General features: G+C 50.4%; 1 protein-coding gene and 1 non-coding gene across 7 annotated transcripts; one reads left to right on the top strand and one right to left on the bottom strand.

Annotated features, from left to right (window-relative positions):
• Positions 1–1504: 1504 nt before the first annotated feature.
• On the bottom strand, positions 1505–1624 carry LOC114238536 (small nucleolar RNA SNORD22). Its single transcript, XR_003623867.2, has one exon. It is a non-coding gene; the product is annotated as a small nucleolar RNA SNORD22 (small nucleolar RNA).
• A 2723-nt stretch (positions 1625–4347) lies between these two features.
• On the top strand, positions 4348–18802 carry PPRC1 (PPARG related coactivator 1). Of its 6 annotated transcripts, none has more exons than XM_007187283.2 (14): positions 4348–4539; positions 8418–8606; positions 9150–9296; positions 9417–9509; positions 9632–12515; positions 12806–12859; positions 13689–13746; positions 14523–14593; positions 15596–16328; positions 17297–17446; positions 17557–17623; positions 17747–17868; positions 18112–18263; positions 18549–18802. In XM_007187283.2, exons 1-14 carry the CDS (start codon positions 4387–4389, stop codon positions 18650–18652), a joined length of 4977 nt encoding a protein of 1658 aa, XP_007187345.2. In that variant the 5' UTR covers positions 4348–4386; the 3' UTR covers positions 18653–18802. The 6 variants fall into 6 exon arrangements, with proteins under 6 accessions (XP_007187345.2, XP_007187344.2, XP_007187343.2 ...); XM_007187282.2 differs by having other exon boundaries at positions 9417–9518; positions 14526–14593; XM_007187281.2 differs by having other exon boundaries at positions 9417–9518.
• Positions 18803–19383: the final 581 nt, after the last annotated feature.

The raw sequence follows: 19383 nt of genomic DNA, 5'->3' as shown, positions 1-19383 counted from the left end.
GAGGCCGCGATAACGAGAGGCCCGCGCACCGCGATGAAGAGTGGCCCCCACTTGCCGCAACTAGAGAAAGCCCTCGCACAGAAACGAAGACCCAACACAGCCATAAATAAATAAATAAACTCAAAGTTAAAAAAAAAAAAAAAAGAGTTACCTCTTAAAAAAAAAAAAAGATCAAGGAGCTGGCACGGCTGGTTTCTAGTGAGACCTCTTTGCTTGGATTGCAGGTGTCTCTTCCTCTTCTGCAACCAGTCCTAGTGGATTAGACCCCCTGCCTTTATTAGGTCATTTACCCTTAATTACCTTCTTAAAGTCTCTATCCCCAAATATAGTCATATTGAGTGTGGAGCCCTTCAACATATGAATTTTGCCCATGGTGAGGGGGGGACAACACACACAATTCAGTCCATAACAAGAGGTCCTCTCCTCTCATGAATTTTTTGTGGGAATATGTATTATTTTTTATTTTTTTAATACTTTGTGCCGCGCGGCATGTAAGATCTTAGTTCCCTGACCGGGGATTGAACCTGTGTCCCCTGCAGTGGAAGCGCAGAGTCCCAACCACTGGACCACCAAGGAATTCCCTGGGAATGTGTATTAATACAACCTTCCTGAAGGGCAGTTTGGCATTGTCCACAGAAATTTCAAATGTACATACATATATACCCTTTAACTCAGCAATCTCCTTTCGAGGAAACTATTCCATAGAAAGAGTGTACAAAAACGCAAAGATTAAAAAAAAAAAAAGGGAATTCCTTGGGAGTCTAGTGGTTAGGACTCAGTGTTTCCACTGCAGGGGCTGTGGGTTCCATTCCTGGTCAGGGAACTAAGATCCCACGGCCAAAAAAAGGAAAGATACATGTACAAGAATGTTCACTGTAACTTAATTTGTAATAGTGAAAAACTAGAAATCACAAATATAATTTAAATAATGATAATGATATTAAATTACATATTCATTTAAATAATGATATATTCTTTTAATGGAACTGGTACTCACCAAGATCTCAGTATATATTGGTTAATGAATGGACAAACATATTGTTACATGAAAAAAAAGCAAGTAATAGAACCATACATGTGGAATGGTCCCATTTTTGAACAAAGGTCAATGTGTGTCCCTATACATTTTTTTTAAGGTTAAAAAAAACACATTTGGGAATTCCCTGGTGGTCCAGTGGTTAGGACTCCACGCTCTCACTGCCGAGGGCCTGGGTTCAATCCCTGCTCAGGGAACTAAAATCCCACAAGCCACGTGGAGCGGCCAAAACAAAAACAAAATAAAACAAAACAAAACCCTTTTATTTAGAGGGGCTGAAATGATTGTACGCTAATTAGAACAGCTAGGTTGTGTAACAAATAACTTGAAAATTCCCTATTGATATTCTCCAAGAGTTAGATTCCATTACACGTGACTTGTTCTTTCTTTGGGCCTGGAAAAAATATACACAACTGACTTTTGACAAATAATTTATTCCTCCCTTTCCCATGTTTAGAAATCCTTATGATCCCTCAGTTCCTTCTGGAACAAACTTTCCTCTTCTTCTCCAGCCAGCCCCAGTGGGTTCACCTTTACAGGCTCTGGGACTAGGACAGGAAGTAATGTTTGAATGTTTCTTCACTGGGACCTATACGTTTTTATATATATAGAAAAAGTGTGGCTGAATACACACCAAAGGTGACAAGGGTTAAATCTGGGGATTGGAATTTGTAGGCCAAGTATATTTCTTACTTAAATAGTTTTGTACTCTTTGAAGTGATTTTTAAACTTTTGTAATACAAAACTTTTTTAAAAAATAAGAAAACAGGGACTTCCCTGGTGGCACAGTGGTTAAGACTCTGCACTCCCAATTCAGGGGGCCTGGGTTCCATCCCTAGTCAGAGAACTAGATCCCACATGCATGCTGCAACCAAGAGTTCGCATGCCACAACTAAGAAGCCTGTGTGCCACAACTAAGGAGCCCACAAGCCACAACTAAGGAGCCCGCCTGCTGCAATAGACCCAGCACAACCAAATAAATAAATAATATTTTTAAAAAAGAAAAAGAGACAGCGACTGCGATTCCAGCAAGAGGAGGAGAAGATGGACAAGGGGAAGGCCGGGAGACGGCGATCTTCATCCGAAATTGTCACAGAAGGGAAAAGGAAAAAGCCTTCATCTTTGGAGTTACATAAGATACATCAGAAATACATCTACATGTGGAACAACTCTTACAGAACACCTACTGAACGCTGGCAGAAGACTTCAGACCTCCCAAAAGGGTCTTGGTGCTCCGGCCGGGTGTCAGGCCTGAGCCTCTGAGGTGGGAGAGCCGAGTTCAGGATATTGGTCCACCAGAGACCTCCCGGACCCACGTAATATCAAACGGTGAAAGCTCTCCCAGAGATCTCCATCTCAACGCTACGAGCCAGCTCCACTCAACGACCAGCAAGCTACAGTGCTGGACACGCTGTGCCAAACAACTAGCAAGACAAGAACACAACCCCACCCATTAGCAGAGAGGCTGCCTAAAATCATAATAAAAAAGATGTTACCACTGTTCAAACTCAGAAGCTCAGAACGCTGGGATCTTTCTTTGCAGGGTTTTTTTTTTTTTTTTTTTTTTAAAGGATTTTCTTATTTATTTATTTATTTATTTATTTATTTATTTATTTATTTTTGGCTGTGTTGGGTCTTCGGTTCGTGCGAGGGCTTTCTCCAGTTGCGGCAAGCGGGGGCCACTCTTCATCGCGGTGCGGGGACCGCTCTTCATCGCGGTGCGCGGGCCTTTCTCTATCGCGGCCCCTCCCGTCGCGGGGCACAGGCTCCAGACGCGCAGGCTCAGCAATTGTGGCTCACGGGCCCAGCTGCTCCGCGGCATGTGGGATCTTCCCAGACCAGGGCTCGAACCCGCGTCCCCTGCATTAGCAGGCAGACTCTCAACCACTGCGCCACCAGGGAAGCCCTGCAGGGGGTTTTTAATTTATTTCTGGAAAATGTTGAAGTGATACTTTGAGGTTAGGGTCTTTTTCAATTTAAATCTAAGAACATCTTATTATGCATGGTTGTTTCCTTCATGAATTTAAAATTCATTATTGTAATATATATTGTATTTTAAATTTATGAGAATATTAAGCTTATTAGAATCCTTTGCTCTTTTTCTCTGTTTTGTAAATTTGAGAGGGTACATCTTAAAGGGTGACACAACTATATGTGTTTGTATATATATATATATATATATATATGTTTTTTAAATATTTATTTTTTATTGGGGTACAGTTGCTTTACAATGTTGTGCTAGCTCGTGCTGCAAAGCAAAGTGAACATTTCCCCTCCCTTTTGGATTTCCTCCCATCCAGGTCACCACGGAGCACCAAGTAGAGTTCCCTGTGCTATACAGCAGGTCCTCACTAGCTATCTATTTCATACACAGCGGCGTATGAAATAGATTGACCCAGATGTCAATCTCAATCTCCCAATTCATCCCAGCCCGACACAACTATATCTTAAAAGATATCCTGATTATAAATCTGGACTAATTTTATCACTACTAAGTATTACTATAGAGTTCTAATGAATAAAGCTTAAGATAGCACTTAAAAAAAAAAAGAAAAAAAAGAAAAAGGAAACAATATGAAGTAGCTTCTAAATGGCAAATGAGTAAATAATAGACATAGTGATGGACTGTAGAAATACAGAGAGGGATCAAGGTTGGCTGGGATGACCAAAAAGTCTTTCCAGGATAAAATAGGGCATCAAAGATGTTTTGAGGCTAAAGTTTTCCACAAGGCAGGAAAACACCTGTTGTATTTGGAAGATAGCAAGATGATCTGCAGTAGCAGGAAGTAAATTTGGTAATGAGACACCAACGTGGGTTTCTGAGTAGCTCAGAGGGACACTGATAATGCTGTGTTCTAAGATTGAACTCGCGGTAGTGCCGCAGTGTAGCGGGTGAGGCTTAGCTCCTGGAGTGCGGGTGCCCACGAGGGGGTGCTGTTTCAAAACACAGGCCCACTTGGACTAAGGAGAAAGGAACATGCCGCAGGTAAAACGTCAGACAAAGAGGGAGTCTGACAGTTGGACAAATTGGGAAAATAAAAAGATACGCAAAAGGTAATTATCCCCTTATTACCTCGCGCTCCCCAACTAGGTCCCCCCGCGCAACACAAAATAATGCGTTACAGTATGCCTATAGCACGTGCCACTCAGGCTCTGCTGAACGCGACTACTACTCCCAGGCTCCCTCGCGGGGCCAGTGCCCTCTTCCCGGGTGCAAATGGGTATCGCCGCTCAGTCTTCTGGGATCCGTAGTCTTGCAGTGTCTCTCGGGAGTTGTAGTTCCCTTCCCACAATCGGCTGGGCGAGGCGGCGCCGGCGATCAGAGCTGCGCCGGGTGTTCAGGGGCCAAGATGGCGGCGCGCCGGGGACTAAGAGACGGAGTCGCGCCGCCTCCGAGTGGGGGCCCCGGCCCCGACCCTGGCGGTGGAGTGCGCAGCAGCGGTTGGGGGAGTCGGAGCCAAGCGCCGTATGGCGCTGTGGGCGCTGTGAGTGGCGGGGAGCAGGTGAGACTGGCGGGCGGCCCGCGGCTGGCAGCAAAGCGGCGTGTGCCGGGCGGTGACACGTGGACGCCACAGGAAAGGGAAGAAGCGTTCGGGAGTCGATGCCGGGTGGCTGCGGAAGACGGATTGGACCGAGCGGACCTGGGTCGTTTGCTGGGGGGATGCGGGCAGAGGCGGGTCCTTATGGCGATTCCTCCGGAACGCCGGAGGGGCAGAGCAGGGTGTAGGAAACCTGGCCCCTGTGTGGGGGGGACTCGGACTTAGAGTAATAGAGTAAGACCTCCCTCTAAGGATGCCGAGTGGGGGCTGCCTGTAGCCCAGCGCCGCAGTGCCTTTTCGGAGCCACGTGGGGTGGGGGGGAGCGATTTTCCCGGGATAATTTGTCTGCTTCCCCTCCCCCTCTAGGCGGCCCCGGCACCCACGTGGGTTGGGCGGGGGGGGGGGGGAGGCCCTCGGGTCCACGTGGGGGCGGGGAGGGGATGTCCACGTGGCTCCCGCTCCAGGCTGCCGGGCATCTCGTATCGGCGCTGGAGCCGCACTGCCGGGAACTGGGTGTGTCTCAGCCGGTCCCGCCATCTCCGATCGGCGCTGGGGGCCCCAGGCTGGGAAGGAAGGAAGGTAGGGGCTGTTAGAATCAACTTTGCCCAGAGCCTTGGAGGAGTTTTTTTTCTTTTTTCTTTGGTCCGCGTCGCCCCTCGACAACGGATGGTAAAGGACTTTACAGGTGTGCGGGTAGTCTGTTCCCTGCGGATGGCGGAGTGTGTTGGGGAGGGTAGAGGGCTGAGGTTGAAGGGCTGTGGAGTGGCAGCCCCCGTCCGACCGGCTTGGGGTGGGTTGTGAGTCATGGGCACTGGCGTTTTTGTTGCCTGCAGTCCTGCCTCGTTCGTAATTCAAGGGGCATGGGAGGTGTCATCATTTACATGGCACAAGCTTAAGGAAAGGGAATCCTCTCCTTCCCTCACTTTTCCTCAAGCATCTCTTTTGAGGAGGCAGCTAAGGCCTGCTCCTGTGAATTGATACAGACAAATTTGAGATGGTCTGTGTTTAAGCTTCTCTGGAATTTTTGCTGGGGATGGCAAAAGTTGGAGGCGATCTGAGAACTACTCAACACTAGTTGAACGTTTACTAAATGGGGGGGGGACATTCTTTCTGTCATACTCTTTTTTTCCTGGTCTTCAGTTTCCATACTTAAAAGTGTTATCGTCCCACTCCTCACCAGGGCTTCTTAAAAGTTCCCACCCAGAGTGGAGGTCGGCAAGACTTAGTTTGAACTGTTATCTCTCTTAAGCAATTAAGCTGAGTCCTTGAAAGCTTTTTTTTTTTTTTTTCTTTTTTGGTTTCTAGTTGGGAGTTGGGCTGCAGGCTGCCAGGTAATATCAGTTATAGCAGACCAATCCAGGCCCTTGGGGGTGGGGGTGGGGGTGGGGAGTTGCTTCTGGGGCTCTAACTTGGGAGCTGCCCACCCGCTCTTCCCTTATTTTCTCAGAGGCCACATCTTGTGGGGCTGGTGCTGCCCACCCAGCAGCAGTGGGGGAGAGGCAGGAAGTATCCATGATCCAGCTGTAGTCCAAGTTAGGTAGTCATTTGGAGTTGGAGAGGCTCTTATGGAGAGATTGTTCACCACAAACACACACACACAAAGATGAATATGTGGAAGCTAGTCAATCAGCCAGCAACTTACTGAGATTCCATTATGTTTAGACATAGGGGATACTATGGTAAACCACACATGGTCCCTGTCCTCCAGGATCTTATGTTTTTATCAGGTTAGACAGACAATAAATAATGATGAGGGGGACAGAGGAAAGTGCAGCATATTATATAATCAGCAGTAGTAATCTACGTTGCAGGGTCTGGGAAGAGACATTTTAAGGTGAGATTGTGGGGGGCGGAGGGGAGGGGGAGCTTTCCTCAGAGGGAACAGTGTGTGAAGGCCTTGAGGTGGGAGAGAACATGGCTTATTGGAGAAACCCGTATGGCTGGTGTATACAGAGACAGACAGAGTGGTGAGAGAAGACACGCTGGAGGAGTCTGCTGGGGAATACCAGGACCACTGTAAGCCATTTAAGGACTTTAAACCTAGTGCTAAGAGCAGGAAGATGCCCTTGGAGGGATTAGAGAGTGTCTCAAGAGGTGATCAAATGTGTATTTTCACGTTTGTAGCTGGTTTTGAACCCTGCAGGGACAAGCCGGATATGGGAAAGCCAGTCGGGAGGTTGTTAAAGTTAAGAGATGTTGGTGGCTGGCACACTCTTAGCCTGGGCTTATCCTCTCCATGATCTTGGTACTCTGGGAGCTGTGCTGTTTGGGGTTTGAGGGGAGGGACGGGTGAGGTCAGGTAAAGAGGGGGTTCTGTGACTGGGGCTCCAGTACCTGCCTGATGGAAGTGGTGATAGGTGGTTCATAAAGCTGGACAGTGTCTTGAGATTCTGGCCTAGTAGCTGGGTCGAGTAGGTGGCAGGGCAAGAGATGCAGCGTCTTTGCTCACCTGGGAGTGTTTGCTGAGCGAGGTGCTATTCAGCTGCTAGTTGTAATTACAGGATTGTGAAGGCCTGGGAGGAGTTAGTGCCTAAAACCTGCCACCTTTTACTTCATCTCTGGGCCTGGCCTCCTGAAGTGTCCCTATCTATCCTCTTCTCTCATTAGGCATTGTTACTCTTCAGCTTGATTAGGAGGGTGGGGGGGGTGCAGTCACACCTGTTGCTTTTTTTTTCTTTTGGAAGAGGTACAGAGTTTCCCTTTGCTGCCAAAGGAGAGGTAAGACTGGCTTGTCTGTGTTTGTTCCTGTTCTCTGGCCTTTGCATCATCTATAATTTCGTATAGTGGAGATACCCCTGCCTCTGGCCTCCGGCCTTGCCAGCCACTTCTGGCCCTGCCCACGCCCACACTCTTGACAGGCCTGGGCGGATGGCTCCCTGCCTGACAAGGCTGAAGATGTTGTTGGTTCTCAGGGAAGAGGTGGGGTGGGGCGGGGCTTTTCCATCCACCAAATCAAGCTTTCTCTTCTTTTGCTCTAACCTGGTTGGGGTAGGGAAGAGACTTTTCCCTTGGGACTACCTTTGAGAGGTTGGGTGGCACACTGTAGGGCCTTCAAAATAGAAGTTCGTAATAAGTGTGACTCTCAGCTGTGTATACTGCGATACACTGTGCCAGGCATGGTGGGTGACCAGGAAGTATAAGCACAGTTTAAACCTTTCCAAGAGCCAAGAAAAATATAAGCTAATAGAATACAAAGGGTTATTTGCCCCAAAGGAACTTGGAATATAGTTTTAGTAATGATGCAAGGAATGTCATGGGATAGGGAAGGGGGTAGGATGTGATTGCCAGAAAAGTGAGTGGTACAGGAACACGTATGAATTTGGGGTGTGAGGAGAGATGCGTTGGGGAAGCCTGAGGTGTCTTCTTGAAGAAGGTGAGATTTGAGCTAAGCAGAGAAGAGAGGCCTAAGTGGGATTTGAGGGAGGTAAGGTGGTTGTAGTTGGAATTGCCTGCTTGCTGACCTCCTCTCCTTTGGTGTGCTCCTCAGAATGTCTGTCTTCATCACTGCCAGCAGATAGCTCTTCTGAACAATCTTGGTCTTTTTGATGTTTTTATTCCCCAGTTTATCAATCTCATGTGGTTCCAAGTGTTTCTGGATGGAGTCTAAACTTTTTTTTTCCCAGAAGGTTCTTGAACACTGCCATCTGGTTGTGGCTGTGGCTCATAGTTTGTACTTCTCTCTGCCCAGCAAGTCCAGAGTGTGTTGGGGCTCCTGCTGAGTCTGAGGCCATTGGTGGAGGGCTGGGTACCTGGTTTACAGAGTGTATAAATCAGCTGCCCCCGAGGGCCCATGCCCTGCAGCCTTCACTGTGCCTTTCTGACCTTATCCCCTTTTGCCCCAGGTGCTGCTGCATGAGGAGGGGGATGATTCTGGCTTTGTCAGTCTATCTCGGCTGGGACCCTGTTTGAGGGACAAGGACTTAGAGATGGAGGAGCTGATACTGCAGGATGGGACACTGCTGGGGACCATGCACAGCTATATGGATGCCTCCCTCATCTCCCTCATTGAAGATTTTGGTGGCCTTGGAGAGGTGAGCTGGGGCTGGGCTTGGAGGTCTTCAGGCAGGAGCTTTGGCTCAGTGGATCTGTTTTCCTAGCACCTTGGTTCCTAGATACTCAGCCTGAGTCCTTGAAGTGTGTTTTTGTTTCTCGTTGAGAGTTGGGCTGCATCCCATGTAAGAGGATGCCCTGGCAGACTTGGATTATCATCCAAGGCCTTTCACCCTGCCTGGGCCCCTGACTTACATGTTCAGAGGGTTCTGATCTTTGTTTTGAGTCCAATTCCAGCTTAGCCAAGGGTTGTCTGCTGAGCATCCCACATCTTACCGGAGGGTGTAGGGAGTATGAAACATAAGTTCAAGACTCAATTTTGATAGGTCTCTGTTGACACTAGAGAGATGGTGGATGGTAGTAAATGAGATTGGAACCCATGCCTCCTGGTACTAACATCTCTCTCTGGCAAATTGAGCTGAACTGAGCCTGGGAGAGGGATTCTCTTGGCATCCAGTCCTTCTCAGTGGCCTGGTAGGTCATAGGGATGGTGGTGGGACCTTCCTGTTGTCTTTCCTGAGCAGAGCAGGTTATCTCTGGAGGACCAGAATGAAGTGTCACTGCTCACAGCTCTAACAGAGATCTTGGACAATGCAGATTCCGAGAACCTGTCTCCATTTGACAGCATTCCTGACTCAGAGCTGCTTGTGTCACCTCGGGAGGGCTCCTCTGTAAGTGTGGGATGAGGGGAAGGGGGTGTGTGGTTGGTGCAAAGGTTAGAACCACATCCACGAGCCTACTCATAAAGTTCTGAAGCACAAACACATTTCAGGTCTTTTTCTCCCTTTTAGCTGCACAGGCTGCTCAGCCTCTCTCGGACACCCCCAGAACGTGACCTCATCACACCGACTGACCCATTGGGGCCCAGCACAGGCAGCAGTAGAGTGAATGGGGTAAGCCTGACCTAGGGAGCCTCATGGACTCCCAGGGGGAAGAATATATGGGGACAGGTCTGGGAAAAGATATTCCTGGAGAAAACTCCTATGTCTTATCTTCTCTCCTGTAGGTTGAGATGTCTCTCACAGATCCTCCTTGGGACTTCTCTCCACCCTCTTTCTTGGAGACCTCTTCCCCCAAGCTTCCTAGCTGGAGACCCCCAAGGTCAAGACCTCGCTGGGGCCAGTCCCCACCTCCCCAGCAGCGTAGTGATGGGGAAGAAGAGGAGGAGGTGGCCGGCTTCAGCAGCGAGATGCTTGCTGGGGAGCTCAACAACTCTGTGAGCAGCATCGCAGACTTCCCCATGCACCTGGCCTGTCCCGAGGAGGAAGATAAAACAGCAGTAGCAGCAGAGATGGCAGTGCAGGCAGCTGGCGATGAGAGCATCTCCTCCCTGAGTGAGCTGGTGCGGGCCATGCACCCGTACTGCCTGCCTAACCTCACCCACCTGACGGCACTTGAGGATGAGCTTCAAGAGCAGCCAGATGATTTGACACTGCCTGAGGATTGTGTGGTGCTGGAGATTGTGGGCCAGGCGGCCACAGCTGGCAACGACCTGGAGATCCCAGTTGTGGTGCGACAGATCCCTACTGGACCCCAGCCTGTCCTCCTGGATGACTCGCTAGAGGCCAGTCCAGCCTTGCAGCTGATCATGCCTGCACTAGAGGCAGAGACAGAGGCTGCTGTGCCCAGGGAAGCCCTCTGCCCTGAGAAAGAGGGGTTGCCACTGGACTCAAAGGAAAAGCTGGAGTCAGCCTGCTTGTTGGAGCCCAGGGAGGTCATGGAGCCAATGGCACCCAAGGGGCCTCAGAACCCACCAGCCAACGCAATGCTAAGTTCCCAGAGAGCTCGAAAGGGCAGGAGGAAGAAGATCAAGGAGCAGCCAGCTGCCTGTGCAGAAGGTTATGCCAGGAGGCTGAGGTCAGCCTCTCGTGGGCAGTCTACAGCAGTTACAGAGCTGACCCCTCAGGGAGGCAGCTTGTCTCAGGAGGACCTTCAAAGAGACGTTGCACCTCCCCATGGTAGAGGGAAGCCCCGGGCTTGGGCTCGGGCCTGGGCAGCTGCCTTGGAGAAGCCTGGCTCTGGGAACTTGGAGAGTAGTGCTGGACAAGCTAGTCCTGCTAAAGAAGGTCCTCTAGACCTCTACCCCAGCCTGGTTGACCCCATCCAAGCCAACCCTGTTTCAACCCATCTCTCACTGGTTGACTCTGCTCAAGCTGACCCCATGCCACTTGACTCTGTTGAAGCTGATCCCACTGCGGTTGACCCTGATCCCACTGTGGCTGACCCTGTACCTGTTGACCCTAAACTGGTTGACCCTCTCGCAGCTGACCCAGTACTGATTGACCCAGTTCTGCCTGACTCAGCAGCAGTTGACCGTGCAGTGGTTGTTCCCATCTCAGATGACTTGCCTCCAGTTGACCCTGTCCTAGCCAAGCCAGTACAAGTTGACTCTCTTCCCAATGACCTGGCTCCAGTTGACCCTGTACTAGTTAAGTCTAGGCCAACTGATCCCAGACGTGGTGCAGTGTCATCAGCCCAGGGGAGTCCAGCCCCCCAGCTCCTCCTGGAGTCAGAGTCCTCAGACCCCCCAAAAGCCATCAATCCTGAAGTCAAGGAGGTCATGGGTCCTCTGAAGGGGGAAAGTGGTACTAGTGCCACAACCCAGGAAGCCAGGCCTCGGCCTCTTAGCCTGTCTGAGTACCGGCGACGAAGACAGCAGCGCCAAGCAGAGGCAGAAGAGAGGAACCCCCAGCCCCCAGCTGGGAAGTGGCCCAGCCTCCCAGAAACTCCCACAGGGCTGGCAGACATCCCTTGTCTTGTCCCACCAGCCCCAGCCAAGAAGACAACTCTGCAGAGAAGCCCTGAGGCTCCTTCTGAGGCTTGCTTTGCACCTGTGGGTCCCAGCCCTGCCTCTCCTAGTCCTGAGCCACCTGCAGGCAAACCTATGACCTCAACTCCCACTGAGCAGGTGCCGTCCCAAGAGATGCTACTGCCAGCAAGACCTCCACCTCCTGCTGTGCAGTCCATGCCCCCCACAATGCCCACTGCCCTGCCTTTTCCCACGGGTGGGCTGGGCATGACCCCCATGCTGCCCCTTCCCACAAATGGGCAAGGTGTCCCCAGTCTGCCCCCACCACCCTTGCAGCCTCCTAGTGTTCCGATGTCTGTGGGGCCAGTGCCACCTGATCCCTTTACTCACTATGCCCCTGTGCCACCCTGGCCTTGTTATCCCCCCTTGTCCCCTTCTGGCTATCCTTGCTTGCCCCCTCCACCAACGGTGCCCCTAGTGTCTGGTACTCCAGGTGCCTATGCTGTGCCCTCCACTTGCAATGTGCCTTGGGTACCTCCTCCTGCCCCAGTTCCACCTTATAGCTCCAGCTGTACCTATGGGCCCTTGGGATGGGGCCCAGGGCTGCAACACCCTCCATTCTGGCCTACTGTTCCCCCACCTTCTTTGCCTCTAACCTCTGTTGGAAGAGCTGTTCCCTCACCCAAGGTGGAGCCCAGTGGCATCCCACCTGGCCCTCCTGATAGTGTACTGACTGTGCCGATGGCTCCTCCCCTCAGTCTTGGGGCAGCTGGCCAGGGAGCTCCACAGATAGAGCCCACCAAGGTGGAGGTCAAGCCAGTGCCTGCATCTCCCCATCTGAAACACAAGGTGTCCTCCCCGGTGCACAGCCCTCGGATCAAGGCTCCACCGTGTCTGCCTGCTGAGAGTGTGGCTGTTGAGCCTGCATCAGAGAGGCTAAAGCCTGAGCCCCAGGAAGCTAGGCCCAGAGAGAAGGCACCCTCTCCTGTTGCCAAGGCTGTTCCCACATCTGCACCAAGGCAGAGCACTACCACCAAACTGCCTGCTGTCCACCCAGCCCGTCTAAGGACACTGTCCTTTCTGCCTACCCCACGTACCCAGGGTCCTGAGGATGTGGTACAGGCTTTCATCAGTGAGATTGGTGAGTGCCACACCATTCAGTTGGTGTGAAGAATGGCATGGGGGTTGTGTGAGGAGTGTCCTCCATAAAACAGGATAAACTACCTTGATGGGACTGACCTTTGTTGGATTTCTTTGGAGAGTTCTTGAGAGGTAGAAGTCTGGGTTGGTTTGATTCTTTCTGCTTTGTGTTGCTGCCTTGGTTTACTTAGTACAGTGGGCATGGGGAGCCTAGGGGAAGAAGTGAGGTGACTTGGGACTTCTGGGACCTGTGTACTCAGTTGATAGGGGCTGTGTTGTATGCTTCCACAGGAATTGAGGCATCGGACCTGTCCAGTCTGCTGGAGCAATTTGAGAAATCAGAAGGTGAGGAAACCTGGGTAGCTTTGCTCCAACCGTTTTTTGTTGATGTTTCCTTTGGGCCTAGCCCTGTAGTTGCTTAAACTGGGGGGGAGGGAGAAGGGGAGTCTCAGCCACTAGAGCAGCCCCCTAATTGGAATGGGAAGACAAGATTTACCTGTGACACAATCTAAGCCAGGGAGAGTGGTGAGTACAGCATGGCAAGAACTATAAAGAGTAGATGGATGGGGAGATTCAAGTGGGTTGGGTTATTTGGGGAGGTAGCTCTCCAGGTGAGCCTTGGAAGACAGGAATTCAGAGACTGTGTGGTGAATAAAGGCAGAGGTATAGGAAAGATCGCATGTGGTGTATTTGAAAGGCAATGGATAGCTTAGCTTCTCAGTACAAGGCATGGATCTAGGTGCTGCGGGAGATATTACGTCCTGTTCTCAGATGAGCTTATGGTCTGACTGGGGAGAAGAATTTGCAGAAATGACTGCTGAATTGCTAACAGGTATCTGTAGTACAAGGCAAAATAGAAAATGTAAGTGTAGATCAAGAGTAGGTTATAAGACTAGGAAGTTAGTTAGGTGGGTTATGTAGAGCCTGGAATGCTAGGCTTAGAAGTTTGGACTCCCCAGGTTCAGTGGGGAGTGTGCTTGTTTCTGAGCAGAGAAGGGACATGATTAAAAATATACCTGGGTACCCACTGGAGGAGAATGGATCTCTGGGGAGACCCAAATGGAGTATGTAGGCAAAATGGATTTTCCTCCTTTGGGTCTCAAAGCCAGCCCTTCTGCACCTCCTCAGTATGGAACATCTGGTTGGGCTTTTAACTAGTATGGTTTCTTTGCAGCCAAAAAGGAGTGCCCTCCCCCGGCTCCTGCTGACAGCCTGGCTGTAGGAAACTCAGGGTAAGTATGGGGACATGAGTGAGTTACCCTACAGCTGTTGGTCAGCAGCCGGCCGGCACTCCAGGACTGTCAACTGGATGCCTCTGTTACAGGGACATTTAGTCCGCTCTAGTCTTTCCCTGTTCCCCACCCCCAGCTCAGCCCATCACTACAGGGTACTGTCTTGAGTGGTGAAGTAGGAGGATATGTATGTACCATTCTCTGGCTGATTCCAGTTTGGGGTTCCAAATGGTGATGCCTTTTATCTTCTGGCAAGTCGTGCTTTTGGGGATTTCTTTCCTTTATTTAACAGGCGTTAAGGTTGCTCAACACTGGTAATGGTGTAAGAAAAACTGGGGGAGGATATTCATGGCTAGGGCTCCCCTGACTCCTTGGGGGGCACAGGCATCCTGGACCTCCTTGTTCCCCATTCTTCCAGCACCAAGAGGCCTTTTTTTTTTTTTTTTTCATGTTCATGATACCCCATCCTGTTTTGCCAAACATATTTTCCTCCACATTGATCTTGGGTTGGTTTGAGCCGGGCACGAGAGGCTCCTGGCTTGGAGGAGGTGGGGGGTATTCAAGGTCATCCAGGAATAGGGCAGAGCTGAGTTGAGACCCAACCTACATAAAGTTCAGTCACTAAGACCCCTTTTGTGCTGGAGGAGAATGATTGGGGCAGTTTGTGCCCCCCATTCCTCTCTGCACGCACCCCTCTCCCATTGCTTTGTGAGCAAAGCAGATGTACAAGATGTTGAGGAGGCAATGAACCAGGCTTTCCCTTTTCCCCCCGCCAGCAGCGTTGACACTCCCCAGGAGAAGAGGCCCCTAGACCGGTTACAAGCCCCAGAACTGGCCAACGTGGCAGGTGGGTTCAGGGTGGGGAACTCTGCCTTTGATTAGTTTATGCAGTAAATGTTTTTAGAGCCTGCTCTGCACCAAGTGTGTGTAGGTGTTGGGGATACAGAGATCTGATCCTCGTCCTTGAGGTTCTCACAGTCCAGGGGGCAGATGTCAGATGTGTAAACAAATGAGCATGTTGAGTTTCAGATGTTGTGTGTTAAAGAAGCCTGTGTGGCTTATAGTGGGATCTGAAGAGGGACAGTCAGGGCAGGGTTATATAGAAGGTAATCCTCAAAGCGGAGGCTTGAGAAAATCACTGATACCAATCAGGTAGATTTATGGGCATTCTAGGTAGATGGAATGGCTTGAGTGAGCTGGAGAAGCAAAGCCAGCCCAGTATGTTTTGGGAAATTGTGAGTGGTTCATTTTGGCTGGAGTGTAGTGGTTGATCAGGGTGCTGGGCAGAGCTCAAGGAAGAGAGAAAGCTGGAGTGGAAAGCAGGAGGTCAGGTTATGGGAACTTTGAATGCCATGTTAAGCTGGTTGGACTTTATACTATACATTGAAGAAGCAATTGAAAAAACTTTACCACTTTGGTTTTTGGGTGCTCCCACCAGCAGGAATGTAGAAGACAGGTGGACAGGTGTGATGCCCGAGGTAGGAGGTTATTAGGAGACGATTACATGAGTTCAGGCAAGATGCAGCCCAGAAGTCACGCAGTTCTGAGGGCAGGGGGTGAGTCTAAGAATGAAGAGGTAGGACAGACAGGACCTGGCCACCAGCTAGGTTTGGGCAGTGAGAGGTTGAACAGTTCAGGAGGACCGTAGCTGGTTGGGTTTCTACTGCTGGTCTCCAAGATGGGGAACTCAGGGGAAGGAGCCGTTGTAACAGTGGGAGAAGTTGGGCTGTTGATCATTGTTAGTATACTCTGTGAGATGAAGTGGGGATCTCTGGAGCCTATATTCACAGTGTTTAGAAGTGTAGAATCGGATCTCATCCTGCTATCTCCATCCTCCCTCCCCTCACAGGGCTCACCCCTCCAGCTACCCCTCCCCATCAGTTATGGAAGCCCCTGGCTGCTGTCTCACTGCTGGCCAAAGCCAAATCTCCTAAGTCCACCGCCCAGGAGGGAACCCTGAAGCCTGAAGGAGTTACAGAGGCCAAACATCCAGCTGCAGCCTGCCTCCAAGAAGGGGTCCATGGCCCTAGTCCAGTCCATGTGGGCTCTGGGGACCATGACTATTGTGTCCGGAGCAGGACCCCCCCAAAAAAGACGCCTGCCCTAGTCATTCCAGAGGTGGGCTCCCGATGGAATGTCAAACGCCATCAGGATATCACCATCAAACCTGTCTTGTCCCTGGGCCCAGCCACCCCGCTGCCCCCATGCACAGCTGCCTCCCAGAAGCCACTTGATCACAGGACTAGCAACGATCAGGCAGATCCCCCAGCCCCTTGCCTTGCCCCATCCACCTTGCTGTCCCCTGAGGCCTCACCCTGCCGGAATGACATGAACACTAGGACTCTCCCTGATCCCTCAGCCAAGCAGCAGCAGTCAGTACGCTGTTATCGAAAAGCCTGCAGGTCAGCCAGCCCCCCAAGCCGGGGCTGGCAAGGCCGCCGTGGCCGCAGCAGCCGTTCTGTCAGCTCTGGGTCCAACCGGACCAGCGAAGCATCTTCCTCCTCATCCTCATCGTCGTCTTCCTCATCCCGGTCCCGGTCCCGGTCCCGGTCCCTCTCCCCCCCACACAAGAGGTGGCGAAGGTGAGCTCTGATGGCCTGTTAGGTTCTCTCCACTTCGGAAGTTCTCTCCTCTGGTTTACTCTGAAAGCTTTAGCACATTGACTTTGATACTTTCAGGCACTAAGGCTTCTATTTCTGTCTTTGGCTTTTGTCTTCTCCCCCTTTCCTGGATTTGAAGGAGGCAAGCTGTGAGAAGATAGCTCCTATCCCCTGTTGGAGATTGGGATGTCTCTGAGGTCTCCTCCTTCCTGGAGACCTGCCTTGGGGAGACAGTTAGGGTTTGATCTTGACCACGTTGATTCCTTTGCATACTGTATCAGTCCTTATTTCTGCTATTTTCCTGGTAGTATGTGGGATGGTGGGCTGGTGGGTTGTGAATGGCAAACAGTCCTTCCTTTAATCATCTGTTGAGGAAACAGTCTGGGACAGTTCCTTTGGGTGTCACTGTGGCCTCAGCTATTTTCTGGCAGTACCTTTTTCTCAGTAATAGACCCAAATTTTTCCACTTAATCAATGAAGAATTCTTGGTTTTTGATGGTGAAGCTTATCTTCAGAAATGTCCCCTACTACAGGTCTAGCGCATCCCCTAAATGCCGTGGTCATAGTACTCTTATGAGACGTATGAGGGGAGCAGGATCCCAGAGACCCAGGCCTGCCCCCCTCCCCACCCGCAGCGAATTGTAAGACCTAGGGCCCAGCCCTTTATCTCGAAGTCTCCATTTTTATTCTTTCTGATTTGTTAAATATTTTTCTATTTTTAATTGCATAATTGAAAATAAATATGATCTGTGCCCAAATACTCTAGAACATCTAAAGTTCATGAGGTTCTTAGTTTGGTCATCTGTGAAGAGTTCTTCTATATCTCCTCTGCTCTGCTTTGCCTTTGGTCCTGAGCTTCCTGACAGGGAGGCAGGGCTGGGGCCAAGGTGAGGTAAGTGGAATATACCTGCACCGCTCCCAGCATTCCTGTGTGCCCCTTTGTTCTCCAGGTCCAGTTGCAGTTCCTCTGGACGTTCCCGAAGATGCTCTTCCTCTTCCTCCTCCTCATCTTCCTCCTCGTCTTCCTCATCCTCATCATCTAGTTCCCGAAGTCGGTCCCGCTCTCTATCTCCTCGCCGGAGAAGTGACAGGAGGCGGCGGTGAGCATGTTTTCAGGGAGTCGGTGCACCTGGGGTGCAGGTGCCTAAGAGTTCTGAGACTTGAGCTGCCTAATGTCTGGGGCACTGATGGCACCTTCTTCTCTTGTCAGGTACAGTTCTTATCGTTCACACGACCATTACCAAAGGCAGAGAGTTCTGCAGAAGGAGCGTGCAATAGTGAGTAGAGGAACAGGTCCTGGGAGGAGAGGGCTTGTCCCTGAGCCATGACATGAGCTCAGAGAGCCATCTGCAGCTATGGCCTTGGCTCATGGTGTGTCAATTTTCCTTGACCTAACATAGGAAGAGAGAAGAGTGGTCTTCATTGGGAAGATACCTGGTCGCATGACTAGGTCAGAGCTGAAACAGAGGTTCTCTGTTTTTGGAGAGATTGAGGAGTGCACCATCCACTTCCGTGTCCAAGGGTGAGGTTGGGCCCTAAGGTCAGGATGTCCTGTCTCATTATCTATCTTGATGCTTCTTTGTCTTTCCCCCTTGCTCTGGTGTGTTAGGCAACATAGGCACCTTCATTTCTACAGTTAGAGGGCTGGCAATTTGAGGAATGAGAAGAACCACCCCAGTCCATTACTGTACCCTGGCAAGCTGTCTCTTCTCCATGGCATGTACCCAAATAGCCATGTCAGCCTCTGTCTCACCCTCCCCACCAGTGACAACTATGGCTTCGTCACTTATCGCTATGCCGAGGAGGCATTTGCAGCCATCGAGAGTGGCCACAAGCTGAGGCAAGCAGATGAACAGCCCTTTGATCTCTGCTTTGGGGGCCGCAGGCAGTTCTGCAAGAGAAGCTATTCTGATCTTGGTGAGTGGGGGGAGGCCCTGAGCCTTTGGTATCATCTCCTCCCTCAAAAGGTCCCCAGCCTTTTGAGAGGGGCGCTAGCTAGGCAGACTTGTCTTCCTCTGACACGTGAAGAGCCTAAGGGGTGGGATGAGAGGAGAAAGGGGTGCTCACTTGTCTTTTGACTTAATATCCAGGTGATTTTAGCTCCATCCATTATACACATGAGAGGTAGCTGGCCATTTGTGGATGCTGTGGTTGGGAGGTGTACTCAGAGACCTTGATGTTTGTCTCTCTCTACCTTTATAGACTCCAACCGGGAAGACTTTGACCCTGCTCCTGTAAAGAGCAAATTTGATTCTCTTGACTTTGACACATTGTTGAAACAGGCCCAGAAGAACCTCAGGAGGTAACCCTGGGCCCTTCTCCCCCACCCCCTTTTCTTTGGAGGTGCCCAACCTCCTCCATTCCCTCCCCCAGTCTAGGGGAGACAGCTGCTAGTGAGGAGATGACTGTTTTATAAAGAAATGGAAAAAAGTGAAATAAAAATGTGTTAAATCAGATTTTTTTAAAGCGGTATTTGTTTTTTATAATAGGCATTGAAACACATTAACTTGCATTCCTATGTAAGATGGATGGGGTTGAGGGGTTCCCCCAGTGTTTGGAAAATCGAAGTCACTATGCAGACTAATAAACATGAACTAGAGGGAACTGCCAAGTGCTGTTGTGCTTCTTTCTATGGTGGTAGTGCCAGACAAGTCACTTTTCCTCTCTGAACACAACAGGGACATGCTTACCTCCGTTTAATTCCTAGGACCCCTCTTTGGTCAGGTGTAGAATCCTGTTGTACTTGAAACTGCTCCTCAAGAGTGTTGTCAGTGATATCAGTCATCTAGGAGTGCCTCTCAAACTTTAAAAGGGCAGTTGCATCATCTGGAGATCTTTTAAAAATGCAGATTCTGACTTCTGGGATGGGGCCTGAGATTCTGCATTTCCGACAAGGGTGGTGCTACTGGTCCAGGAAGGAATTTTAATATCAAGGACCCAGAGGAAGCTCACACTTGTTGCAAATAAAGGTTTTTGAAACTGAGGCTTGTGTGTATGTGGACCATAATAGCTTGAGCACAATGCTTGGCATTCAGCA

Source organism: Balaenoptera acutorostrata, chromosome 16 (assembly GCF_949987535.1).
Source record: "Balaenoptera acutorostrata chromosome 16, mBalAcu1.1, whole genome shotgun sequence".
NCBI classification, from domain to species: domain Eukaryota; kingdom Metazoa; phylum Chordata; class Mammalia; order Artiodactyla; family Balaenopteridae; genus Balaenoptera; species Balaenoptera acutorostrata.
This window is presented reverse-complemented; position numbering and strand designations above follow the sequence as displayed.